Source organism: Amphiprion ocellaris, chromosome 21, assembly GCF_022539595.1.
Source record: "Amphiprion ocellaris isolate individual 3 ecotype Okinawa chromosome 21, ASM2253959v1, whole genome shotgun sequence".
NCBI classification, from domain to species: domain Eukaryota; kingdom Metazoa; phylum Chordata; class Actinopteri; family Pomacentridae; genus Amphiprion; species Amphiprion ocellaris.
This window is the reverse complement of record NC_072786.1, coordinates 3,341,664-3,369,583: the sequence shown is the minus strand read 5'-3', so window position 1 is coordinate 3,369,583 and position 27,920 is coordinate 3,341,664. Positions and strand designations below refer to the sequence as shown.

Here is a 27,920-nt window from a genome sequence, read left to right as displayed (position 1 = left end):
TGTGGGGCAGCACCGCTTTTTCTATCTTGATCTGAACTACTAACCAAGTCTTAGAGAGATCAAAATTCAATCCCGTTCTGAGAAAAAAAGAGAAATGACGTTATTTGAATATGTGCCCAAAATCCTTAATGAATAACTTAGGACGAGTAGGAGGCAAATGCTGCCCCAGCTGTTTCCTGTTGAAAATGTCTGTGTAATGTAGATAAATGTGAGGGATTTTCTCTCTAAATCCGTCTCCTGTTCGCTAAATCTCACTTCTCCAAAACGAGCCTGCGCAATGGAACAAAGTCGGAATATTGAGATGTGACATTGCCCGCATCTCATCCTCTTTCTCCCCGTTTTTAATGACTTCAAACAAGTTCATTTTCGCCGGGCTTTGTCTTGCGGAGACCCGTGGGGATGTCTAGCGCTCTTTCCTTTCAGTGGCATTTATGTGATGTCTTCAAGGTAACTTACCTGATTTCCTTTGACACTATAGATTATCACCTTGGTTCTTCACTATTTGCACAGAGCATCCTTGCCTAGTTTAAACTGAAACAATAAACGGGAATTTCTGCGGCTTATTTCTATTTTGCAGCTTTTTAAATGCATGATAAATGTGGATTTATTCAGATTTTTGATTCTTTTTCATTCAGTTATGGATGCCTGCATGTCTTGGTGATTTTTGTTTAATACACAAAAGTAGATATTGTCCACCTTTTTTTTTTTTGCTTTAATTGACTTTTTTTCTTTTTGGGAATGTTTGACTTGAATCGTGCATGAGTCTGACCGCACGGATGAATGGAGGGTTTTCATCCTCCAGCGCAGCTCTGTGCGTCCTGCGCTCTTTTTCAGCAGAAAGCTCTAATGCAGCTCTGCAACTTTCAAAGTAATTACTGCTGAGTGTGCATTATTAAGTGCTAAATATCTAACCTGATGCGGCGGGGCTGCTTGAGAGAGAGGAGAGCTTAACATGAAATACTTCTGGGCGTCGGGGCTGTGCGGTTGGGGTTGTGATGTGGATGGATAATGTCCTGTGTTTATTCTCTTTATTATGTACGTTTGGCCCAGTCAGCTTTCTCCTTCTGACTTTGGCGGGAGAGGGTTTTTCCATCTCACATTTTGGATTTGGAAAGATCCCCCGGCGTTTTTTTTTTTTTGTTTTTTTTTTGCATCTTTTATTCTCCTTTCTGAATTTCGCAGCACTTTTCGTGCGTAATAACGCGCTGACAGCTGGGCTTTGGCACAGCGGGGGAAATGTTGAGCGGGTTGTTAATGTAAGATATGATGGATACAATCCTCTGATGAACACGGATTGTTGTTGACTCACTCAGGAGCTGAGCAGAGCGATGATAAGAGGGAAAGTGTGTTTTCAATTTGGACGCGCTGCGCTCGGTTTTTGCGCACAGGCGCTCCGGAGCATCAGGGCTGCTCAGCCTCCCGTTTGACTGACTTTGGCACCAAGTGGAAGTTTGGATCTAATACATTTTCCTCCACATCTCCAAAACCCTGTAAAGTTACCATCTGTTTCTTTGCTCTTTATTTTTAGCTCATTGGTTTTTGGAAATGACAGATGCGTAAAACACTGAGCCACCAAGTGTCACAGCAGATTTGTGCACTAAAATGTCTTTTCTCTCTTCAGTGATTAATGAAACCGTGCCTGTGGTGATGCTCTGTGTGTAACAGCAGTGGAAATGTTAAGGCTCTCCCTCTGTCCCTGTGCGCAGAGTGCGATGTGCTGTATCTCCTGTGGCCACACCCTCTCACTACTGCTGTGCGTCCTCACCCTGACTCCGACGGCAACAGGGGCGGGCCCTGAGACCCTGTGCGGGGCGGAGCTGGTCGACACGCTGCAGTTTGTCTGTGGAGAGAGAGGCTTTTATTTCAGTAAGTGCACCTTTTTATTTATTCATAAAGGTTGGCTGTATATGTCCCAGAGCTCTCCACCTCCAGCGAGCTCATAAATAAAAAAGCAGCCAGTTTGACATCTTGTCTTGACTTTCCCTGCATTAATGTTTCTCCCTTCATTCATTCGTCTTCCACTGTTACATCTTATCTTTAAGTTCCCTTCACATTTGTTTTAATGCTCCGCTCTCTTTGTTGGTCTGAAGCCCAGACATGGACCAAGAAAACCCAGGTGAAATATGGAATAATGATAAGTAACTATTGTTGGTGGCAAATCGTAGTTTTGCCCACGGGGAAAGGGCTTTAAGTGGAATTTGGCTGACTATCTCTGAGAAAAAGGAGGGGTAGAAAGTAAATGTTGCGCTTAAGTTTTTTCTTTTTTCCACCAGAGAAGGGAAAGCTACCCAAAGAAAACCCTCCACCAAGAATCCAGGATTTAAATCTCCAATTTTTCCATTAAGAGTACAACCTAGCCCAGAACAGCACAGGATATATGGAGCTACCAACGTTAGGTGCAATGTTCCACCGGCAGCCAGGGTTTCCCAGGACTTGTATCTTGATCTATCTGTCAGAGACGAGCAGCATGACTGTACATTAGCAGTATAGCTGGCTCAGACGCTACGCAGCAGAAGTTTTTAAGATCATTATTCACATTTCCTTGGCTGACGTCCCTCAATTAAGCCAATTTGCACAAAATGCCCTCAAGGAGCATCATGTCTCCACTAAAAGGCTTTTTTAAAAAAAAACTTCTATTATAATTGATTGTCCCTCTGACTGCTGTGCAGATTTGACATAACAATCCGTTATAAATGGTTTGGTTCGGTCCCAAAGTTATGAAGGATTTTCCACATGTGGTCGACTTTGTCAGCTGCCGGTTTCAAAAAGAAAGGAAGATATAGGATTACTGTGGGAGATCAGCAGCATCTATAATGCATTTGCAGTTGTTCTCTTTTCCAGTAATTGATTGCTTTCACCTTAATCTGAACCCAGAATAGTTTAAAAATGCATCTTTTTTAAGAATTTGGTGACTGATGTAAGATTACGGTCCAGAAAGGGGCCCATCTTTCAATGGCAGCCTCAGTACAACAGAGCATTAGTGGTCAACATGGAACCATGCAAATCTAAAACCCCCAAATATGTACATGAGTCCATTTTATTGGTGTGATGATAGCAAATAAATCTAAAGCCATGTCAGCAGTTCTGCAATTCTAATATGCTGACTTTTAGCAAGTATAGTGTTTACCAACTTGTTTAGCATGCTAGCATTTGCTAATTAGCACTAAGGAGGACAATTTTAATGGAAATCCATTAGATATTTGTTAATTCATGTCAAACGAAACCTCTTGGGATCCAGTCTTCATTGCGACTCGTCCTCTGGGGATCAAAAATATCCGTACAAAATTTCATTGGAATCATCAGAGAAGGCAACTGGACTACTCTTTAATGGTTCTTGAAGACATTTCATCTCATATCCATAAGGCGTCCAGTTGTTCATGACCTGGATGACTGAGGAGCTACGCAGACAGACTTCAGTTTGGACCAAAAGGGTGGACCAACACTAGCTAGTGTCACTAAAAACCGAACATCGTATGAATTTAACATTTGCGGGAAGCATCTATAGCTTTCAGCTGCTGGTAAAGGTAGCAAAAAATCCAAACGTCTGATTTCTGTCTAAATATCTGCACATGACAGTGAGAGTATGGTTAAAGTTTGGGATGTATTTTGGCAGGTTTCTGCAACAAAAAACACCCGGTTATGGTCATGAAAAGATCGTGGCTGCACTTCATAAAGCCAACATTAACTGCAGGACTGTGACGGGACATGCTAGACCCGGATCCACCACCCCAACCTCCATTTTCCATGTGGCTTGCAACATTTCTGCGCTGACACTGACCAGCGACACTGTGGTGCAGAATTATCTAATATTGGCGTCATTCGCTTGGAAACTGGGTTGGACTGTGGCGCCTTGTTCATGCACAGCTTAGCATGGCTAAGAGTTAGCTTCATATTAGATGACTCTACAGCACATGACATGTTCAGTGTAGAACAGTCCAGATAGTTGGATGGTTGATCGAAATCTAACTCTTTCTTAACCAAATCCTAACCAAATGTGTCAGCTGCATAACATTAACCATTAGATATGCTAAGGCCTCGCATGAAATAATTTCAAATCGTTGGCATAAAACATCCCAAAAATGTCTTTGGATGTCATCAGATTTCCGTACGGACACCGGTGCCACCATGCACCTTGCTGCTGCTCCACACCATCCCACTCCCTGCCACTTTTCCATCATCTTTCTCTGCATCATGGGCCTCTGTGCGGCATTTGCCAGAAAAGCTGGGAGTCTTGTTCATCCAGATGCTGCTGGCAACGCCGGCACGCTGTGAAGTGGTCGTGACAGCCCGCTCGGTTGCCAGTTTTCTGCCAGTTAAGACTTTTTGGTCTCTGGATTCCCTCCGCTGCAGCACTTCTCTTGTATAAATGACCGTTTAAGCTGAGAAACTGTGGAAAACCATGAACTACACTAAAAAAACATTACAATTTAGTGAACGCAGGCCTTGAATTTGTCTTTTTACACTCATTTGTCCAGAGCCATTAGCCGTTACATTGGATTCTGAGTACACAGCTGCTTGGATTTGGACGTTGAAATCCTTTTTTTTTTTGTCAGTTTCGTTTCACAAATGGTCCCAAGAAGTGTCTGCAGCGGCAGCTTAAAGTTGCTGAAATGTTTAGGATTTTGACAAGACATGGGGGTGTCCAGAGACTGGATGATGTGTGAATGTGACAAAGGGTTGGCTACCGATCGTGGCGTTTTACTACAGTTTTATTAATGTTTCTCACAGGCTGACTTGTAGTGCTGTCCATATCCATCTCATGAGAAAGTGTTGAATGTAGGCCAATGTAACTCATGAATCCTCATGCAGGATACACTTCTTAAATGGGAACAGACCTTTTTGCGGTAGGGGGAATGTATTTGTCTTTCCCGCGTTACCTTACACAGAGCTGTCACCGAACGACACAGCGTCCATCTATCAATGCTACATTTTCCTGTTGAGAATGAGGTGTATTTCATGAACACTCCATCCTTTTTCTGAAAAGATGATGAGGTTTGAGCAGCAGGGTGCCGTGCCTTGGAAAATATGCCGCTCGCTGTCTTCCTCGGTTTCTCTCCCTCTCTCATATTCTCGCTTGTCATTCCATTTTCTTCTCCTGGAGAATCCATTTGGGCTCCGCCATCTATAGGACCCGGCAGCGTAACGGCTCGGCCAAAGGAAGCATGCTCCTTTCCCTGAACTCTTCCCCTCCAGTCTGGCCGTGTTGAACTTGGCAGCCTTCTGATTGATAATGTGTCCAGAGGCGGCGTTGCAACGACAGCGAGCTTTCTTTGCTCCTGCCGCTTTTGCCAATCCACCTTAAGCATGCCACCGCTTGCATTTCAAGCCTGCACATTTCCTACCCTGACAGAAATGCTAAACACTAGTTGGTGGAAATATTTTTTTCTTTAAAGGTAATTAAACAAACTGCGGTCTATGAAACAGAAAGAAAAAAAAATCCACAACCGTAGTCAGTTTTTCCAATTATTAGCCTGACCTAGAAATCCTCAGTTGTCTTTGTAATGCTTTAGCAGGCAGGACTGCGGGGTGATTTCACTGGGATGTTCATTCCATGAATCAGATCTGTTATGGGACTTTTTTTGGCCAAAGTGTGAGCACTAAGTAGCTCCGTGTCCTAAGTCACTTTTGCTGAAACATTCAGTTATTCTGGAGGGAGGCATGAGATATCTAGTCTCACTGTGTGCTTCTGGAAAACGAAGGATGCACAACCCCTCATGAGTTACGACAGGATGAAATAATCCGTCACTTTTGTCCACTAGCTTGTTGTTTCTGCACAAAGTTCGAATGAAAACAGGGCAGGCAAATATGTACCCTCTGTTTTTTGGACCCACGGTGGCGGCACGTGAATTGAAGGCGGAAAGGAGAGCGGAGGAAATTGCTTTTAGCTGCCATTGAAGAGTCTTCAGCGTTCGACTGTTTTATTCGGAGCTACTTGAGCTGGAGGGTGAATGTGTAAACAGCACGTCACGGCAACACTCGCGCACACGCATGCACGCAAACACACGCATAGCTAGGCCTCGGCAGCAGGGGATTATGTGGATTACAGGATGATCAGGACACCCCTCCACCCTCCCTGGTTTTATACTGGTGGAAGGCAGTGCGATCTGAAGAAAGACCTCCTGTGTCCTCTCCATCGCCGCGAGAAAAAGGTGTCATTTTCCTGTTAGGACCCGAGCTAAAAAATCTCCGACCTCTCTGTGAATTACTGCTTGGCGGAACAAAGAGGCGTCTCATGAAAAGGACAGGCAGGCGTCCTCCAGATTTAGATCTGTACATTAGGTGAAGCCGAGACTGGAGGGATTTAAGGACACTTGGGGACTAAACAGTACCTCACCATTGAAACTCCTCACCGGTTTAATCCACCCGCATAATGTAGGACCTCCACAAAGAAAACAAGGATACGTTTAGTAACATTAGCGTGGAGATCACGGAGATTTATAGTTGATATCCTTCCTGGCGTTCTCCACTGTTTGACTTAGGTAGTCTCATAAATTGCTTTTCATTTTGCATTCCAGGTGTAACCATAGAGTCCGACACACTGTTGATCACTTGTACACACTCAATATTTCACCAAAAATACATACAGTGAAATGAGGTAACCCAGCATAACCCCGTTTGTATGAAGATATATTGAGTCCCAGCTGAAAATGGGAGGAATATTCTAATAACTCGAATCGCTAGAACTCACTTTCCTAAACTGAAGACTTCAAATTTTACCTTCGTTGGCTAAATTCAAGACTGAAGCACTATTAATAAAGTGAGTCCACTTTTGTCCAACTGAGATTTTTTGTCCAACTGTAGAAAAAAGTGGTAACCATTAGCATTCTTGTTGTTTGACAAACCTTACTTCACAACAGAGGTGTCAAACTCATCTTAGTTCAGGTTCTACATTCAGCCCAATCTGATCTCCAATGACCAGTAAAACCACAGCATAATAACCTATAAATACAAACAACACTCCAAATGTTTCTTTTGTTTTAGTGCAAAAAAAGTACATTTGGAAAATGTTCACATTTAAGGCATTATCTTTTTACAAAACACTATGAACAACCTGAAATTTGTTAAGAAAACTAAGTTTAATTTCAACAATATTATGCCGCAGTTTATTATTTCCACATTACAACTTCCAGATCACAGAGTGTCTGCAAAGGAACACAACATTTTATGATCAAAACAACAAAAGTCAGACAAAAAACAATAAAAACAAGACAAAATATTACAAAAATGAGACAAATGATGCAAGTGAGAAAAAAGGAAGCACAAAACGACAAAAACTTGAGACAAGCAAAAAAAGTCAGACAAAAAAAGTCAAAAACAACAAAAACAAGCCAAAATATTCCAAAAAATGAGACAAAAAATGACAAAAGAACAATGATTTTTGATCAAAACTACAAAAAAAGAGAGTTTGGAGAACACAAGTGAGACAAAAAAACACAAAACGACAAAAACAACTCAAAACAGCGAATAAAGCAGAACGCAAAATGACAAAACAACAAAAAACACAAGCGAGAAGAAAGCAAGAGAAAAGTGAGAAGAAAAGGAAACACAACAGGACAAAAACGAGAAACAAAACGACAAAAGTCAGACAGAAAAAGACAAAAACAACAAAAACAAGACAAAATATTCCAAAAAATAGACACAAAATGACAAAAGAACAATGATTTTTGATCAAAACTACAAAAAAGACAAAAAAATTACAAAAATGAGACACGAAACGACAAAAACGAGAAACAAAATGACTAAAAATGAGACAAACGGCACGAAACAAAACAAAAAAGAGAAAATTATACAAAAAAGTTTAAAAGCAACAAAAAATGGACAACACAAGTGAGACAAAAACGACACAGAACAGCGAATAAAGCAAAACACAGAATGACAAAAATAAGACAAAAAACACAAGCGAATCAAAAAGGAAACACAAAACAACAAAAACATGAAACAATGATAAAAGTCAGACAAAAAAAAAGACAAAAACTAGACAAAACATTACAAAAATGAGACACAAAATGTCAAAAGAACAATCTAGTATTTTACTTTATGATCCAAACAACTTGTCATGGTCTAGAAATGATTTTAAATTTATAGTTTTACTAATTTACAATCTGCAGTTAATGTCTTCTCTGTAATTTTACACTTTGAAGGCCGGATTGGACCCTCTGGATGACCGCTTTTGGCCCACGAGCCTCATGTTGGACACCCCTGCTTTAAAACATTAGCATCGTTCTTGTAGTCTCTAATTAAGGCTGCTAATGTTCATTACTATACATGCCTTTACCCAAACCAGAATGAAAGAACTCCATATGTTTCTTAGATTCAATCAGAAACTATAATATTATATAATTCAACCATCTCCAAAAAAAGTCTCCACACTGTTGCCAAGAAAATGTTCCCTCAATAAATCCCATTTTATCTCTCTGTATTCATAATGCCATGAACAACTCTTTTAACTCTGGCGCAGTTGGACCAGGTTCCAGTGTCACAGCACAGGAACACTTTGCACACGCCGTAAACTCTTTGCGGTACCAGTGATAAAGAGGCAGTTTCCAGTACTTTAAGCAGCTCTTACAGTCCCTTCCCAGCCGTAAACTGCCTGACACTTTGCAGGAAGGGCAGTGCATCAGCTCCAAGAATCCGCTGCTTTTTATTGACCATGACCGAGCTGTAAAACTCAGATGCTTTCTGTGCCACTCTGGAATGGGGGAATCCAGCCATCTCTCTCCAGTGCCGCTCCTTAGAGGAATGAACGCTATGTATGCTGAACCTGTCAAACACCGAACCAAAGATGTTTCATGGAGGCCTGCGGCAACGTCCAACGCTAGAAACTAAAACAACCAGTGTTAGTAGCTCACACATGCTTAGTCCATGCTCAGTGGAGACTCTCACTGACGGTTTTCACACTAATTGCCCAAATGAATGGTTTTAAGTGAACCAAAACGTGCACTGTAGATGTAGACTAAGTCACTTATTGTTATAAACATAGCACACAAGGTAAGTTCAGTCAGTGGGCATGTACTGCTGATGATGGACCAGATGTCAGAGGATGGATGGATGGATGGATGGATGGATGGATGGATGGATGGATGGATGGATGGATGGATGGATGGATGGATGGATGGATGGATGGATAGATAGATAGATAGATAGATGGATGGATGGATAGATAGATAGATAGATAGATAGATAGATAGATAGATAGATAGATAGATAGATAGATAGATAGATAGATAGATAGATAGATAGATAGATAGATAGATAGATAGATAGATAGATAGATACTTTATTCATCCCGAAGAAAAGTCAAGATGGGAGCATGAAGCCCAATGAGTGAGTTGGTTCAGCCCTATTTCATCAAAAAATGTGGCCAAATTTAAGCCCATAATTATTCAATAATCTACACTTGCCAATGTAGTTTGTTTTAAAAAAAAAAAAAAAAAAAAAAAAAAAAAAAAATATATATATATATATATATATATATATATATATATATATATATATATATATATATATATACATATATATATACATATATATATACATATATATATATATGTATAAAAATTCTGTGATTGTCGGCGTAACCAAAAAGCCATGAGTGACTGGGCTGTGACCAACAGTCATATGACAAAAATTCAGACTTTTTAACTGAATGACAGGCCCAGATTGCACAAAACACATTTCTTTAGTTCTTTCTACTTCTAGCCATGGTTGTGCTGTTTCCACAGAGGTGCAGAACTTGATATTTTAGTAAATAATGCGACACATAATGAGTAAAAATGCAACCATAAAATGGTTGGGACTCATAGGGGTAAAGACGCATTAATGGTTTTGGCTGCTTGCTCAAAACAGCAGGTTTGCCTTTGCTTCTAGTACTACTACAACCCACAAATCAAAAAGTACCAACATCATGGTACTTTCGGACCACGAAACAAGCTTCTGGCATATAACCAGGTGGTTCGTTTGTTGTGCAGAACATCAACTTTGCCGGATGACGAAATTTACTTCACATGGACCCTCACGGAAGCCATGAATTGGCCTTTATAGTTCTGAAGAGTTGGTAGCGCTTCTCATGCATAGAGGACGGCAAATGCAGTCATTTTGAAATCACACCTGGTGCAACCTTTTGCAAAGGCGACTGAGAGTTCTGGAAAAAAGAATATATCCCAGAACATGTCAAAACATCCACAGGAACATCTCAAACCACCTCTGTTCAGACAGAAACCAGCACCGTGTGTGAAATTACACAGCCGCCTCCTTCATTTCAATGAGACCTCTGTGAGAGCCCTGACCAAAGATATGTACCTGGCTCGGCTTCTGCCGCAGCCGTAGACTGTATATAAAGATGGACACACCCTCTGTGATGTCATCCATAGGTTTCCCGAATATCGAAGCGCAGTGCGGTGGGTCCGATCATCACCATCTTGACGGTCCCTGACTGCTCCTAATTTCCAGCTAATACAAAAATGAGCAAACAAGTGGAGTGTGAGTGGAGCTGAGGCAGGATATCCACCGTCCACTACTGTAATTATGTGCAACTTCAAGCCTTAATACAATTTAAATGGGTGAGTTAGAAAAATATTCACCTCTTGCAGTTGTCATTTAAGAGGGGATTAGCTATTGAGACCAAAATCATTTTTTTTTTTTTACCAGGTTATAAACATGTTTATTTCTGCGGTAAAGTTGGACGATTCATCATTGGGGTCTATGGGGATTGACTCAACTCGACTCGAGTGGCCATTCAAGGAACTGCAGTCCTTGATTTCTCCATGTATGTGCATGTTACTGTGCTTTACTTTGCTAGGCTATAAACTGTTGATTGACAAAAAATAAATAACATGCATCAATTTTAGTGATTGAATAATGATTTTAGACATTTAGCGAGCAAAAATTAAGTTGTTCAAGGTTCATAAACGTGAGGATTTGAGGTTTGTTCTTGCCATAAATGGCACATTGTCACTATTTTCAGACATCTTATAGAGAGATAGATCGTCTTGTTGCAGCCCAAACACCTCACCATCTTTTGAGTTGTGACCAACATTCAAATTCTTACTCAGTTTACTTGGAATCTGCTCCTTTTTCCAATTTTAAGGTATTTCTGTTCCCGATAGTCCACTTCTTGTCCAATAATCTATGTGTTTGCCATTAGAAAGCTGAATCTGCTACTTGTGAAGGAGATTTGAGACATTTTTCCAGCATTTGATACCCACAAGGCAGATTTTCAGCTGAGTATTCCTTCGAATGAACTTTGGCTATAAAGGCCAACACAGCCAATGATTCTGCTTTAAAATCAAATCCCAACACATGCTTTTTTAATCCGACCTGAAACCCTTCTTCACCATCATGTGTGATCCCTGCATGCGCCATTTCAAACAGCACAAAGCCACGAGGCGGGAAGCACTGCTGGGAAAGTCTGTTTACCCTTGTTTGTTTAACAACAGTCTCAGCAAACAACTCTTTGTTTACAAGGGATTACAGCATTTAAAACCAGAGCTTTCAGAGCTGATTATTATATGCATGTTTTTCCCAACCTGTCCAAGCTGATTATCCTACATGTCACAACCAGCGCCAGCTGATTTCTCTGTCCCTTCCAGCTGTTTGTGCAGCAAGGTGGCAAACTATTTTCAGAATAATAGCAGATGTTAATTTGTAAGGCTTTATTGGGAGGGATTGGAAAACAGGCCAGGCAACGGAGCACGGCCCCTTTTTTGGCTTTCAGCGACCATTATATAATCACCAGCCAGGGCTCAACGTCATATTTTTCTCTTTCTAAATGTTTTGACATCAGGTGTTAATATAGGAGCCAAGCCCAGGCGCACTGATACTCACCATCTGTTTGCTCAGAGGACTGAAAGCACAGAAACCACTTTCCTAGAAAAACACAGCTATAAAAGGTGTCAATAAATTAGCATTGAATAAGAAGACACATCAGCATTTAAATGAAGATCTTCTTTAAAAATCCGTCTGCATGATTAATTTAACACGTGTTTTGGAAGTTTGAGATCTGGGTAAATCCGGTTCCTCCGTATCCTAAATAATGCAGGTGCAATAACGTATTTTTAGCATCATTCTACCTGATGGGCGACATGAAAGCCTTTCCTCTCCCCTCCTCTCATTCACACCTCCATTAGCCTCCACTCTGCTTTGTGTCCAGGGGTCCGAGGAGAAAGATGCTTCTGTTTCTCAATGAAAGCTGCTCTCTGTCCAAAACAACATTGTCAGAACAAGGCAGACAGAGAGCAGAAGTTAATGCACTTTGTCAGCACTGGCAGCCTTCTGAGCCAAGAGCTATTAACTCTGAGAGGGAAAGGCATTTCCTCCTTGTAAATGCCATATTAAATTATTATTATTTCATTTGGTAACAGGGAAAAGCCCATCAGGACTATATTGTTCAAGGTGAGCGGGGAGTTGTAAATGGAGAGTCTGGGTTTTTCTAAAAGCCACCAAAGAGGGTGGGTTTTGGGGGGTAAGAGGAAGTGAGTATTGGCGTCATTGCAACTTAGTGCGGTCATTGAGTCAAAAGAGCTGAGTGTCACACCTTGAAATAGTCCTGTAAGTTTAATTTTGACAACAGCAATCATCTTCAGCGTGTTTCTGCCAAATGAAAATGTGAATGAACAGTGGGGCCCGCCTGGATGTTTCTGCAGGTGGATCGGGCCCCGAGGACTTGTGGTTTTCCCTCACTGGACGGACCTCTGTGTAAAAGATATGACTGAGCGGGATATTCTCAGCAGTTGGGTGACTGTGACCCCCCTATTTTTACAGTCAAACAGCTGCCAAAATGGATCCACAGCGTGCAACGTGATACACTGTAAATTCTACACGGAACAAATCAGTGTCATTAAGACTGTCCATACATTACAAACATCAGACTTGGGACCTGGCCATTATCACTGCATTAACACAAGCATGATGGCCGGTCTCTCACCACAGTTTGTTTAATTAATTCTGCTGACAAGCACAAAAAAGTCTGATTTATAGACATTTGCTAAACCTGCACAGTTCATCTGCAGGTTACCATCATAGTTTCCCCTCGAAATTTAATGTAAATTTCCAATCAGAGTCCTTTTATTTAAGAAAGAAGCAAACAAAAGCATTTCTAATTCACTGATTTTGTTGGCTGAAAGTATATTTACCATTAGCAGATTTTATCAGCACTAGACAGGTAGCTAATTAAGCTAACTATAGGTTCGTGAGCTGGTTCAAAACATTGTTCCTGGCTGACTGGAGGTAAACCTGCACAATTCAGGAAACAATTATTATTATTTTAATTGGTTTATTTGACAGGGACCATGTACAGAAGAACATTAAACTCAAGGTAGAGATGCTCAGTACCAGATTATAGCGTACTTGTTTCCATCTGCAGTCCCTGGAGCAAGCAATCCATCACATTTTACAGAAAGGATCTCACATTTACATGGTTTAAAAAAGTACTTTGAAGGAGTGTCAATGCTCCCTTATTGGTCGATTCTCCAAAGGCAGTTTTACATAGAGGGATACAACAAGCCCTTGTTGACCTGGTACTATTTCCAGAGGTGCAATGAATAAAAAAACTTGAGAGGTGAGGGGGCAAAACCATGAACCACCTTGAAAACCAATCGTACATTAGCATACATGATCATATTTTCAAAATGTAACAATCTGTACCAGTTTACCATACACACAGAAGACGTAGAACCTAGATTGTTCCTGTTCCTCTGAATAGCTTCCATCAGTATCTCTGATAACAAATGTGTCTGTGGCTAATGTGTGGAATCTTCCTCAAATCATGGTGTCACTTCCTGTCCAGCCTCCGTTCCACCAACCCAATTGGTGGTTGCAATTTCTGTCTTTCTGAAAACGCTAACCTTGAGTCTTGGCTGCTTTAAGAAATCAAAACCTTGCAATTTTAAAATTAAATGATTCATTTGTGACCACAAATGGAACACGGAACAACTACTTATCAAAAATTACTTACTGAAAATAGAATACCACCATCCTAATCCTATTGGATAGACTGGGGTAATGTTGGTTACGGAAGGAGTGACCATTGACATAGCTGTTTAAATGTTAATATAAATGTAAATGTTAAATTTTTTTTTTTGACATTTCATAGACCAAACACCTAATTTGTGAATCAAGAAAACAATTAACTCTGAAAGTAGCAATTAGTTGCAGCCCTAAAAGCTGTTTTGTTGTGTTCTTGCTTAATATTGCACCAAATTTGAACATTTCCCACTTTTTTGTAATCATTTCAAATAAAACAAATGTAAAACTAAGGTTTAGGTTTAAAAATAACTAAATTATCTTTTAAATTCTCACATCACAACTTACATATTTAACAGTAACACTGAAAAACAATCATTAGTTGTTGCTCTAGAGGTTATTCTGTTGTCATGATGGGATGAAAACAAGAATTATTACAGTGTTTTTGCTCAATATTTGATCAAATCTGAGAATTTTTTTCATTTTTTAAAAACTGTTTAGAGGCAAAAAGAAGATGGAAAATTGGGGTTCTCAACCTATTTTGCATATTTAACAGTAGCAGTAGTAAAAGTGGCTCCCATGGATGTTTCCAAAAGGCTGTGACTTTCTCTCATTTTTTTACAGGCTATAGCAGTTAGTTAGCAGAGCACATAGCACGGGATATCTGGAGAATTTTAAACCTCCAGTTTTGTTTGGGCACCACTGATAGAAAGCCTGAAATCAAAGTCCAACAGCAACCACTTCAGCTGCATCTCATGGTGGATTATAAAGATGTGGATGGTGGGAAATGTCTTGTCTCTCCTCACAACAAGCATTTGTTTAACACCATTTGTTTTCCTGGTTCATAGGCAGTCGGTGTGCTTGCAATGCATGGTCACAAACTTTGGCCTGCATGTGGAGATCTGCCGAGGGGTTCGCATGGACCGTCACGGACTTGGGTGGATGATAAATTTTACTTTATGTGTACCATTGCAACCTCTCATGTGAACTAACTGGGCCAAAAGTAAATGTAGTGGGTGGCCAGGTCCTTCTGCATCGATGGAGTCATTGGATGACCATCGACGACTCTCCAGAGTCGATGCCTTTGAGATGGATTTCGTTTTTAGTTCCATCAGGGTGTCCAGCCACCTTCCTCACCCATCTTCAAGTGACTGGTAGGGTGTTTGTTCAGTCGTTGGCAATCTGACCCTGACCCTCCAGTTGTACTGGATTACAGGCTACCAGTAGCAAGTCACCAGACATGACCTGACTATATGTACTCAAGGAGCTGGGAATCAAAAAACACTGCAGGCGAACATCATCGCAAGGAAACTCAGCTACTTTGGTCATGTCAGCAGACATCGCTGCCTTGAGAAAACAATCATTCATGGGATGGAAAGAGACGTAGACCTGCAGAGAGTTGGCTTGACGACATCAAAGCGATCACAGGAAGTGGAATTTCGGAGGCTACTTGAGCTACTGCTGACCGTAGACGAGCCACACCAGCATTTACATGACTTTAGATAGATCATACCATTGCAAACATGCAGATTTAGCCTGTATGACATTTAGCCGGTGAAGGACCTTCACATACTCACAGGAAGTATAATATGACCTAATAGTGGAATACAGCCCACAATACTATAGTCACACCTGTGATCTGTCCTTTCAAGAATAGTTTTTAATGAGCGTTCAATGGTCCTAAACGCACATACAAGAGGCAGGCTCTAGCTAACGGTCACTATATAAAGCAGCGGTATTGACCTTCTGTCTCCTCCGCTGTCTAAATCTTCCTGTTGTCCTTCTCCGACAGGTAAACCAGGTTATGGCCCCAACGCACGGCGGTCACGCGGCATCGTGGACGAGTGCTGCTTCCAAAGCTGTGAGCTGCGGCGCCTGGAGATGTACTGTGCACCTGCCAAGACTAGCAAGGCAGCTCGCTCTGTGCGTGCACAGCGCCACACAGACATGCCGAGAGCACCCAAGGTTAGTACCGCAGGGCACAAAGTGGACAAGGGCACAGAGCGTAGGACAGCACAGCAGCCAGACAAGACAAAAAACAAGAAGGTGAGCACGGCACCGAACAGATACACTCTAAAAACAACGGTTAAATCATCAGGACAGGACGGAATATGATTGATGTTTTGATAGTTTATGAACACATAGTGTGTAGAGAATGTTAAATAAATTGTTAAGCTAGCAGCTGCTTAGCTTAGCTTAGCATAAAGACCGGTCTCGCAGAGAACCTCAAATTGTTTTTACATTTTTTAGGACAGTTTTACAGACAAAAAAAAAAAAACATGATGTTTGTGGTGTAATTTTTTTAAACTATCTTAAATTACAACATAGCCTAGCTAGCTGGGTCAATATATAATTGCAGGACTTTTTGTATCATCGTTGACATTTTTGCCGTTTTCAGACCTAAAATCAACATGGCCGCCTATAACCAAACACCACATGGCATTTTTACAGAAAGATTTTTCTAAATATTATATATACAATTGAGTAAAATTGAAATTGAAAGTTATTTCTAAAGATATTGTAGTAAACCTGTTGAATCCCATAAATCCACACTTGACTCACACACTACTTTATATTAAATAACTCAGAAAGCCTTGGAGTCTTGCCAGTCTTTTCTTCAGGAGGAAATGACATCATGTGGAGCAGGTCATGTGATCTGGAATTAATACACTTCCTTGAGAGGTGTTTTTATAATGGGGAACTTAGTTGAAAGTGATACAATTTGTTATTTTCCATATAAAATTTGATATATTCATAAAAAAGAAATGTTGTGATTCTGTCATGATTATCTCAACTGAATAAAAAGAACACAATCAAAACTATTTTTGAATCAGCTCATTATATTATTGTTTAGCTAATTAGAAGGTGGTTGTTATTAAATTCGGACGATTATTTAGTTGATATTTTAGTGATATCCAGTCATTTTTTTTAATTAATAAGTGATTGTTTCCATAATAAATAATTATGGAATTTGTATAAACACGATCATAACGAACACAAAAAATAAGTTTTTTTTTTTACTTTTAATAAAAATGTCTGCAAGATATATCCCATGGACTTCAAAAGTCCCTCAACTATATATTGACCCAGTTTATGTCAGAGCATGAACACAGTGTCTAGAGAATGTTAAATGAACTGTTAAGCTAACAGTTGGTTAGCTTAGCTTAGCATAAAGACCAATCTTGCAGAAAACCTCAAATTGTGTTTACTTTTTTTGGTGCAGTTTTACAGACAAAAAATATGGTATTTGGGGTGCTAATTTTTAACTATCTTAACTTACAACATAGCCTAGCTAGCTAAAGTTTGCTATTTAAGACAAATCTTTTACATGCAGGTCCCAAAATGTGTGAGCGTTATGTGACAGCACTTTCCCCATTTCCAGTCTTTATTCTAAGTTAGGCTAACCAGCTAATGACTGTAATACCAACAGAAGAGTTTTATCAAATCACTCAAACTTCAAATTCACAAACTGTTACTTTACGGGGTCACTAGGTTTAAGATTATTAGTTTACTGCAATTATTCCATCCAACTTAAGTGGCTTCCTTTTTCTCCCACAGAGACCTTTACCTGGACATAGTCATTCATCCTTCAAGGTATGCATGCATATTGACACTGATATTGATCGTTTTATGTCATTTAAAGCCTTATCAAACACACCACGTCTCTGCGGTTTCATGGTGAAATCACCGAGGTCTACATAAATAATCTGGAATCTCTCGGGCAAATAAAGAAACTGTAATGTCTAAATGCAGACTCCGCCACATTCTGGAGTTGTCAACCCGCAGGAGAGTGTGATCCTTTTAAGATTCAACTGTGGGCTTTTTACCCTTTTCTCAAAAAAGAAAACCATTAGCAGGAGAAGGAACTAAGTGGTTTTTGTGGTAGACCCACTGGCACTCCCGCTCCCCAGGCAGAATCTCCATTCTGCTACTGTACATTATGTCCTGAAATTCAGACGGCTCGCCATAACAGACTGACACATGCGAGTTCTGCAGATACAGCAGGCAGATCACGTTTAGCGTATCGACGTCTGCAGCGGTCTGCATGTCTCTGGTTTCTGGTATTGTTGCAGGAACATCGTCATTTTGTTTGAGGGAATATACACTGAAATGATTATTGTAACTATTTTGCATATTTTTACAATGAAGATAAACCATTTTATGGAAACGGTATCCATCCCTGCTGCTTCAAAACTTGGTTGTATGAGGTGCTACACGACACATTCATCATAAATGGGTTTATAATCTGTACAGAATATGACACCATATCTTTAACCCTCGTGTCGTCCTGCAGGTCAAAATTGACATGTTTTAAACTTTGAAAGTGTGGAAGAAAAAAATATTTTCACAATTAAACGTCTTATGTCCACATTTTCAACATTTTTGGGAAATTTTTGAACATTTTTTACTGGAAAAAAATGTTTAAAAAAATGCTTCTTAGAAGATTCACAAAATAATCTACCAAAATCCAGCAAATTTCATTGGATTTTGGTTTATTTTTTTGTAAATGTTCTTAAAGAAAATATTAGAAGTTTATATGTAATCACTTTAAATATTTCTAGGATTTTTTGGAAGATTTTTAACTAATGTTTTGAAAATATTTACAAGAATTTTCTTGCCAAATTTGGGGGATTTGTTAAAATATAACTTTTAAGGGAAACGTTTCAGGAATTATTGGAATTTTCTTCCTGAAGGTTTTGCAAATTCAAAGTTTGAAAATTTGGGGAAAAAATATCACTTTAAATATTTTTCGGATTTTTTTGGAAGATTTTTACTTATTTTTTGAAAATATTTACAAGAACTTTCTTGCCAAATTTGGGGGATTTTTTTTAAATCAAAGTTTTCAGGGAAAAAAAGAAGGAATTATTGGAATTTTTTTCCTGAATGTTTTGCAAATTTAAAGTTTCAAAATGTGGAGGAAAAAAATATTTTCAATGAAACTTCTGATATCCATATTTTCAACATTTTTGGGAAATTTTTGAACATTTTTTGGTGGCAAAAAGAAATGTTAAAAAAAATGTTTCTTAAGAACATTCACAAAATAATCAACCAAAATCGAGCAAATTTCGCTGGATTTTGGTTGATTTTTTTGTGAATGTTCTTAAAGAAAATATTATCAGTTTTACTGATATATATGTAATCACTTTAGATATTTTTAGGATTTTTTTTGGAAGATTTTTACTCATTTTTTGAAAATATTTACAAAAAATTTTTTGCCAAATTTGGGGGATTTTTGAAAATAAAAATTTTAAGGGAAACTTTCACGAATTTTTAAAAAAAAATTTCTTCCTGAAGGTTTTGTAAATTTTCAGAAATTTGGGGAATTTTTTTGCTGAATTGTTGGATTTTTTTCAGACAAGGGAACAAAACTTTTTGGTGCCTGAAAATGAAGACAACAGGAGGGTTAACATAAATGTCCCATCAAGCTTTTTGTAACTCAGTCATTGCCATTGATATACATAACATCAGACGTACAGTTGCCTCGACTACTGCAATGCACTCCATGCCGGCATCAGTCAGAGCTCGACACCAACTGGTCCAGAAAGCTGCTGCCCAGATTTTATCTGGCGCTAAGAGATATGAGCATATTACTCCAATACTTGCCAACTTACGCTGGCTTCCTGTTACAGTCTGCATTGATTTTAAAGATCTTCTCATCACATTTAAAGCATTAAATGGCCTCGCTCCAAATTACATCAAGGGCTTATGAGCCTCTTACTTACCTGGGCGTTGATTCAGATCCTCTGCTGGTTCTTCCTAAATCTTGGCTGGTGACCAAAAGTGATCAGGCTTTTTGCTGTTGGAGCCTCCAAACTGTGAGATCGGCAACATTTTTAGTAGCTTATGAATCTCTCCTTAAAACAGTCATTCAAAGTTGTTGGGAGTGTTTGATATGTGGCTGTTGTCCTGCTTTGAACAGTTTATATTAATATAATTCTGTTTTCATTTTCAGATTTTCCAGTCTTCTTTCACTATGTAACTGATTGGAGCATAGTTATGTACCATTGGCGTTTCTGTTTGAAGTCACTTACCATTAGTGCAACACAATACCATTAGTAATTTACCACTTCTGCTAGCTTCCTAAGGTTAATATTTGTCAGCATATATTTTTGGTGGAGTGTGACTAATGCTGGATTTTTGCCCAAACCAATTTTTAGACAGTAAAAAATGCTAATACTGATATTCCAGATGATATTCTTGATATACAGTCATGGAAAAAATTATAAGACCAAACTTGTTTTCTTCAATTTCTTGTTCATTTTAATGCCTGGTACCACTAAAGGTATATTACCTGAAGAATACAATGAACATGACAAAAATGCAGCTGATTCCATAATACTTTATGTCATATTTGACATGTTTAAGCTTCATTGTATTCCCAGTGTATATAAGAGGTCATTTCATGTCATCAGCAGCACATTCAAAGGTCTAGAGTGGTTTCCTGCTGACATTCAAGCCACAGCACAACTCAGAAGTTGTCAGCTCTCACATAATGCCTAAAACTAAAGAATTGTGTGAAGCCACAAAGGCAGCCATCTTGACACTGCTGGAAATTGGCATGAGTGAGAGACAGGTAGTGAAGAAACTGAAGATCTCCAAGACAGCCGTTCATTACACCAAGAAAAAACAAGCCCAGCATGGTTCTACCAAACTGCTAGCTGGTCAGGAAACGTCTTTCTACCCACCAGATGACGTCACTCATCTGTTCCTGTGTCAGGAATCGTCCTCAGACCTCCAGGGACTTTAAAAATGAATGGGCACTGTGGAGAAATATGACTTGTTCGGCAAGGACAGTTGGAAAGTGACTTGTTGAAGCTGATCTAAAGTCACACAGGACAGGAAGAAGCCCTTCATCAAGGAAAGGTAGAGGAAAGCCTGGTTACTGTTTGCTGGGATCACAAGGATTGGACTGTTGATGATTGGACTAAGGTTCTCTTCAGGGATGAATCCAGTTTTCAGTTGATGTCCACTTCAGCCAACATACTGGTTAGGAGGAAGCCTGGAGAAGCTACAAACCAGACTGTCTTGCCCCTACAGTAAAACATGGGGGTGGATCAGTGACCATCTGGGGTAGTTTCAGTCTGGGTGGAACAGGACAAATGAACCAGGTCATGTACAGGACTACTCTAGAAAACAGTCTTCTTCCATCAGCTGGAAAACTCTTTCCTGCCTCCAATGACTGGATTTTCCAACAAGACAAGGTCAGTTAAAGCCTGGATGGAGAACCAGAACATTAGAACCATGCCTTGGCTGCTCAATCACCAGATCTAAATCCAATTGAAAACCTGTGGAAAATCATCAAACCCAAAATGGAAAACCACAAACCCAAAAACAAAGCAAATTAGTTAGAATTAGTGCAACAGGAATGGGCTGCTGTGACAGCAGAACAATGTCAGAAGCTGGTGGAGAACATCCAAGACGCATGGCTGTAGTCATCAGAAACAGTGGTTATGAATCAGGACTAACTCCTGTGTGGATCATGAGACTAAAACAGACAGAAAAGAAAACATGGAATCCTAAAAGCTGTTTTTGGCAGAACAATGCCATAGATATTGATGGAAGAAGTGAAGTGATTTTGGTTATTATCAAGAAAACCCTGGAAAATGTCTGATATCAGCTCTGAAATTAAACTCTTATGAGCTATTTTTGTACCTTTAGTGGTACCATTACATTAAAATGAACAAGAAATTGAAGCAAACTTGTGTGGTCTAACCATTTTTTCCATGACAGTATATTAAAACATATATGTGTTGGGGGTCATTGTTTATCAACTTTCTAGTAATGAATTTCCCAAACTAGTTACCAGATGTAGACACTATGCGACTCTGCGCCACCATCTGTTCAGTTGTGATACATGCTCTGCTACATGTGCTGCAGACAGTATTATGAGCAATGGAGTCAGAGCTGGCCAAGCATCTTTTTCTACATTATGTTCTTTTTAAAAGACCAACATAGTTTTTATACTGGAAAATACTGGCCAAACGACACATCAGTGGGGCTCAGTGTTTTTTCTCAACCTGCTGAGTTGTTGTCTGTTCCTCTCTGTAGACAGAAGAATGCTTGCTAGCAGTGGCTGTTCCTCTTTGTTTGGGGTTCCAGCTATGGTGACAGCAAATGAATAGAATGTCAAAAACACACAGGGACAAGAGGTTCTATAAACCCAGCATGTATGGAGTGCTCAAATCACAGATGGAGCAAAGCAACAGCTGCTGTTGGCCTCATTTTTGAAGAAAAATCTGGAAGTGCAGGCGTGTTTATGTTCAAATTTAGGGGTAAAAGTTCATTTAATCCCAAGGTATTGTGCATCTAATTCTGTTAACCCTCCTGTTGTCATTTACAGGCACCAAAAAAATATTGTCCTTGTCTGAAAAAAGTTCAAAAATTCAGCAAAAAAATCCCCAAATTACTGAAAATTTGCAAAACCCTTCAAGTTTCCCTTGAAAGTTTTATTTTTTTTAAAAATCCCCCAAATTTGGCAAGAAAAGTCTTGTAAATATTTTCAAAAAATGAGTAAAAATCTTCCAAAAAAATCATTAAAATATTTATAGTGATTACATATATATCAGTAAAACTTCTAATATTTTCTTTAAGAACATTCACAAAAAAATCTACCAAAATCCAGTGAAATTCGCTGGATTTTGGTTGATTTTTTGTGAATGTTCTTAAGAAACATTTTTAACATTTCTTTATTTCCACCAAAAATGTTCAGAGATTTCCCAAGAATGTTGAAAATGTGGACATTGGAAGTTTCACTGTGAAAATATATTTTTTTCCACATTTTCAAACTTTAAAACGGGTCAGTTTTGACCCACAGGACGACATGAGGGTTAAATGATTGTCACAAGATCAGTCGCTGCTGAAAAATAATTATAGCTTGATTTTTTGTCATTCCAACTGTGCCCAAATAAGTACAGAAGACAAAACAAACAGCAATTATATCATCCAGTTTCTAAGCAATCCTGTGTCTTCTGTATATCTGTTGTGCATCTAAAAATGTGTCTTTCTTTTGTTGCAGGAAGTACACCAGAAAAACTCAAGTCGAGGCAGCACGGGGGGCAAAAACTACAGAATGTAGGGAAGGAGCGAATGGACAAATGCCCAGCGACTTGGGAAGAGAGAGGGAAGTGGCCTTACCTGGTACCCCTGTGGAATGGTTCACTGTAAAACAAAACAAAGAGGATGCTAGCAATGGCCCGAAAAGCTCTTCAAAATGATTGACACCTGAGAGCTAAGTGGTTTTTAAAGGTTTGATGAGGGATCTTGTGATTATTTTATACACTGCACCATTCCATATCGGGAGGAATTCTTTGTTAATGCAATGTAACAAGACTAGTTTAGCTGCTGAGACACGAACAACAGCTTATTATACCTCCATGTGTGAGCTGCAGCATCCCCCATGGCTCCAGGAAAGGTGTATCTGGGCTTCAGCCAATCAGAGATCTCATTGAGAATGAGTGGTCCGTCCTGTCAATTGAACTTTTTGAGGTAAATCCCTTAACTCTGAGAGAGACAGGATACTTTAACAGTTAGTACCCCAGTTCAAAGCTGATATTTTACCTTCAGAATTTGTTTTTATGCACCATGCATTACTGTGGATTTTTTCTAATATGTAAAAAAACAAAGTCTGCTTTAAAGACAAAGACCAGGTGGTTCATCATCAGAATTAAAACATTGTTGTAGTTATTTTACCTTGAGCCCGAGTCAAATCCCTACTAAGTGGAGTTGCTAGAAGGTTTGAGACCAATCCAAATCCCTCCTAAGCCCCAGGAAGTGTCGAGAACCTGACGACTGAGTCTACAATCCAAACACTTCTCTGACAACAGATCAAGCGCCATTAAAGGGGATTTTGAAGAAAGGTGGAAGCACAGTAGGTACTAGAGAAACAAGACAGTGGCTTTAAAAAACAGAACAACAAATTATCCGGGAGCTAAATTGAATCAGAGATATTTTTTTTCGGCCGGTCGGAGCCCGTTTGGTTGTCAGAAATGGGTCATCCAGCGGATTCAAAGTGCATTTGGCATCCGCAAGTGGAATAAGCCAAATAGCAACAATCAGGCGGAATGTTTGTCGTCTGCATCCTTTTCCCAATACGCGAGCCCGGCCAAATCCGATTTTTGTCAACGGTTCAGTTATGCGGTGAACATTTCAGCTTGAGCGGAGGTTCAAGGTTAATCACAAGTCATAAATGTTTAGTTGCAGTGAGTCAGCAAGCGCCCTAACAATAAATAAATTAACAACTACCAGGATTGAAAATGAAATCTTTTTCTTTCTTTCATGAGGAGATTATTCCCAGAGATGTTACTATCGAAGGTTGTAACAATAGCCTCATAAATGGGAAAGTTTAATGATTGATCTTGGCCTGTGGTATTTTGTTAGCTTAGGGAGGCCGAGAACTTTGCTACCTTAGTTGTTGCTTGGACTGCGTTATCTGCCACTCCATGGCATCTGTTGCAAAGTCCACCGGAGAGACACGCAGATTGAACAATTTGGTAAATATTGCCGACCGAAATGACAAGTCCTCTGGAGACGTGACACATACCGACACACGAATACACATTCAGAGTCACCCACAGTGTAAATGAGAGTTGTGCAACCGTGAGCGAAGGTCAAGCACACAAATCACAAGTTTCATGAAAAGCCAGTTCTGAGAAGTCCTTGCATGAGGACTGACTAACGGCTGTTTGTCCGAGCCTCCATAAAAACGCCCAAGACAACCCATCTCTGGCTCTGCCTCCTCTGCCTGTGTATAATCAAACAGTACTCCCATTATGTTAACCTATGCATTACTATCATTCATTGTACATGATGGTTTCATATAACAAAACTGTATTAAGAATCCTATCCACTGTATAATGGTGCTATTTTGTAGTTTGTTACTTGCGAGAGATGGCTGAGACAGACTGATGGCAGGGCTTACGTTGGAGGTCTTCCCTTTTGCACAGCCTTGTGGCCACCATTTTAATAGTGTTTTTATTTGTAAGCTGTTTCAATAAGGTAGTAGTGTAAGCGAGTAAATGTATCTGTGTGAAATCTGTGAATGCATGGAGAATTACAAAAAAAAGAAGAAGAAAAAGAATACAACATGTTGTGGTCCCAAGAAGGCAAAATGCTATTTTTTCTACTGTTTTTAAATTATTTTCTCAATATAGATCCCTTATGCCAAATAACTTGACAATAGTACTGTGAACTGTGATTCCTCCAATTGTATTGAGATTGTTTAAAGTCATGGTGTGCTTTTGTCTATCCAGAGGTGTGTGTGTGTGTGTGTGTGTGTGTACGTACACCTCACTGGAAGCAAAGGTACTGACTATTAAAACAGCTTAAAGTGAGACTACGCAACTTTTGCTAAATGCCAACCACCGTGGCTACATGTGGCTAGTTCAATTAAGCTCATTAGCAGCGGGTAAACCTCTCCAAGCTAACCACTCATTAACAGTGTTAGCGTAATAATTCTATTTGCCAGAAAGGGGAGACAAATGTTCTGCATGGCACGTTTAAAATGCTCTATGTCATTCTCATATCTGTCAATTAGCCTCCGCAGCTTAGCTTAGCATAAAGACAATTAGCCTTAGCGTAACATAATCCACCTGCTAGCATCGCTAAAGCTCACACATAAACATAAAGTGACTCAAAATGTGTCGCTTCTGCACCTTGGTTATTAAAGATTGGTTAAACGAGATGTATGAGTTAGCATTTGAGCCTTAGAGGACCTGAACCAAGCCAGCTGCTTGCCTGATTCTAGTCTTTATGCTAAGCTAAGCTAACTAGCTCCCAGATTTGGCTTCATATTTACAGGTATGAGAGTGATGTTTATCATCCCACAGATTAGCCTGCATGAGCTACTGGTAATATTCGGCCAAATTAGGCTGTAATGACAAAACCCTAGACCAGGGGTCTCAAACTCATCTTAGTTCAGGTTCCACATTCAGCCCAATTTGATCTCAAGGGGACCAGACCAGTAAAATCACAGCATAAAAACCTATAAATAAATATAACTCCAAATTTTTCCTTTGTTTTAATGCAAAAAAGTACATTCTGAAAATGTTCACATTTAAGTAATTATCTTTTGACAAAACATTATGAACAACCTGAAATTTGTTCTGAAAAACAGGTTTAATTTCAGCATCATTATGCCTCAGTTTATCATTTCCACATTACAACTTACAGATCAGAGTGTTTCTACAAAGGAACACAACATTTAGTCACAGGTATCTAGGAGTGAATGATGTAGCATGTTACAGTATGATCAAAATGACAGAAGTCAGACAAAAAAAGACCAAAAGAAACAGCAAAAACAAGACAAATTATTATAAAAATCAGACGCAAAATGAGACACAAAACGACAAAAAATGTGACAAATGACATGGAAAAAAGAGACAAAAAATTAGACAAAAAAGTTACAAAGCGACTAAAAAATGGACAATTGATAAAAATGAGGCCAAAAAATTACACAAATGACACAGACAAGACCAAAAATAACAAAAGCGAGAAACAAAACAAAAAAGTCGACTAAAAACACAAACGAGACAAAAAGGAAACACAAAACGGCAAAAACAAGAAGCAAAATGACAAAAACATGAGACAACAAAAATCAGACAAAAAAAAACAAGACAAAATATTACACAAATGAGACACAAAATGACAAAGAGAACAATCTAGTATTTTACTTCATGATCAAATCAACTTGTCATGGTCTAGAAATTATTTTACATTTATAGTTTTACTAATTTACAATCTGCAGTTAATGTTTTCTCTGTAATTTTTACACTTTGAGGACCAGATTGGACCCTCTGGAGGGCCGGTTTTGTCCCGTGGGCTGCATGTTGGACACCCCTGCTCTAGAGTGTATATAACCAGTACAAGGCACTTTTTGCTTTGAAATTCAACTTTTGATATTTGACAGGAAACCATTTTTCGTTCCCTCAAAAGTTCCATGGTCTCGCTTTAAGTCGACGCCAGGAGTTTAATTTATTTTGTCCAAAACATTTGTTAGCAGCTCTCTCGATTAAATCTTACTTTTCGAGATTTCATTTTAAATGTGTGCTTTTCTCAATACCAAGGTGTTAAAATGGAAATTTGCTCTATGCTTTAGTGTCTGTTCCTTACAAATTGTCTCGTCGGTCGGCCTGGCGACTGGAATGAAAAAGAAGCTGGTTGGAGAACGGCTCTGGTCCTCCCAGATCTTCAGACATACAGTACAAACCAAAGACTTTTTGATGCGAACGAAGCCTCACTCTGCATTGTTATTTCACAAACTAAACCTGTGACCAGTTCATTAAATATCAATTGATGCTATCCCTGTCTCAACTGCACTGCAGCTACGATACGCCCTTCACACACAGTTTCTGGTACCTGAATGCAGCTTGTGTATTAAAAAGTAAAGCGAACCAGACAGAAGTCCTTCGTTGTATCTGGTATATTCGGAGCGGTGATGCAGAAAGCCACAACTTCAAACCGTCTGACTATGAATCATTTAAAACATTTCAGTTTGTCAGTTGTTTGAAACAATCAATAAAGCCAAGAAAGTGAGAGCGACTCTGTGAAGTGTTTAATGAGAAAATATGATTTCCTGAAAGCTCACTGTCCAAAAACTGTTTGACTACAGCGCTGTTATTTATGGTGCTCGATTGCCTTCTGTAGAAAAAAAATACAAACTGTTCACCATTCCTGCTGAATAAACCACTTGTCAAAATCACAAAAAATGGCTGGACGGTTCTTTCATGCACATATGACTGATCATATCACTGGGGAAACATAATCCTGTGAAGACATCCCTGTTACACAACATCTCCCAACGGCTTCTTCTGGACGGATTTATTGAGGAACCCTGGGGATTCAGACACATGAACAGGACATAATTACTTATAAACTACAAATTTGTCCTTGTTACACTGCAAAAACTCAACATCTTACCAAGTCTGTTTGTCTTGTTTTTAGTCAAAATGTCTCATCCACTGTTC

General features: G+C 39.3%; 1 protein-coding gene across 2 annotated transcripts; it reads left to right on the top strand.

The window, feature by feature from the left end:
* igf1 (insulin-like growth factor 1) lies at window positions 1-27,662 on the top strand. Of its 2 annotated transcripts, none has more exons than XM_023270566.3 (5): window positions 1-447; window positions 1,707-1,866; window positions 15,752-16,005; window positions 17,518-17,553; window positions 22,976-27,662. In XM_023270566.3, the coding sequence occupies exons 1-5, from the start codon at window positions 400-402 to the stop codon at window positions 23,033-23,035; spliced, it is 558 nt and encodes a 185-aa protein (XP_023126334.1). In that variant the 5' UTR covers window positions 1-399; the 3' UTR covers window positions 23,036-27,662. The 2 variants fall into 2 exon arrangements, with proteins under 2 accessions (XP_023126334.1, XP_054862486.1); XM_055006511.1 differs by lacking the exon at window positions 1-447 and adding an exon at window positions 1,174-1,490.
* The last annotated feature ends 258 nt before the right edge of the window (window positions 27,663-27,920 follow it).

Coding starts and splice junctions, on each gene's coding strand:
- igf1 (XM_023270566.3), top strand. CDS start 400: ATGTCTAGCGCTCTTTCCTTTCAGTGGCATTTATGTGATGTCTTCAAG. Junction 1,867..15,751: donor AGAGAGAGGCTTTTATTTCA/GTAAGTGCACCT, acceptor CTTCTCCGACAG/GTAAACCAGGTTATGGCCCC. Junction 17,554..22,975: donor ATAGTCATTCATCCTTCAAG/GTATGCATGCAT, acceptor CTTTTGTTGCAG/GAAGTACACCAGAAAAACTC.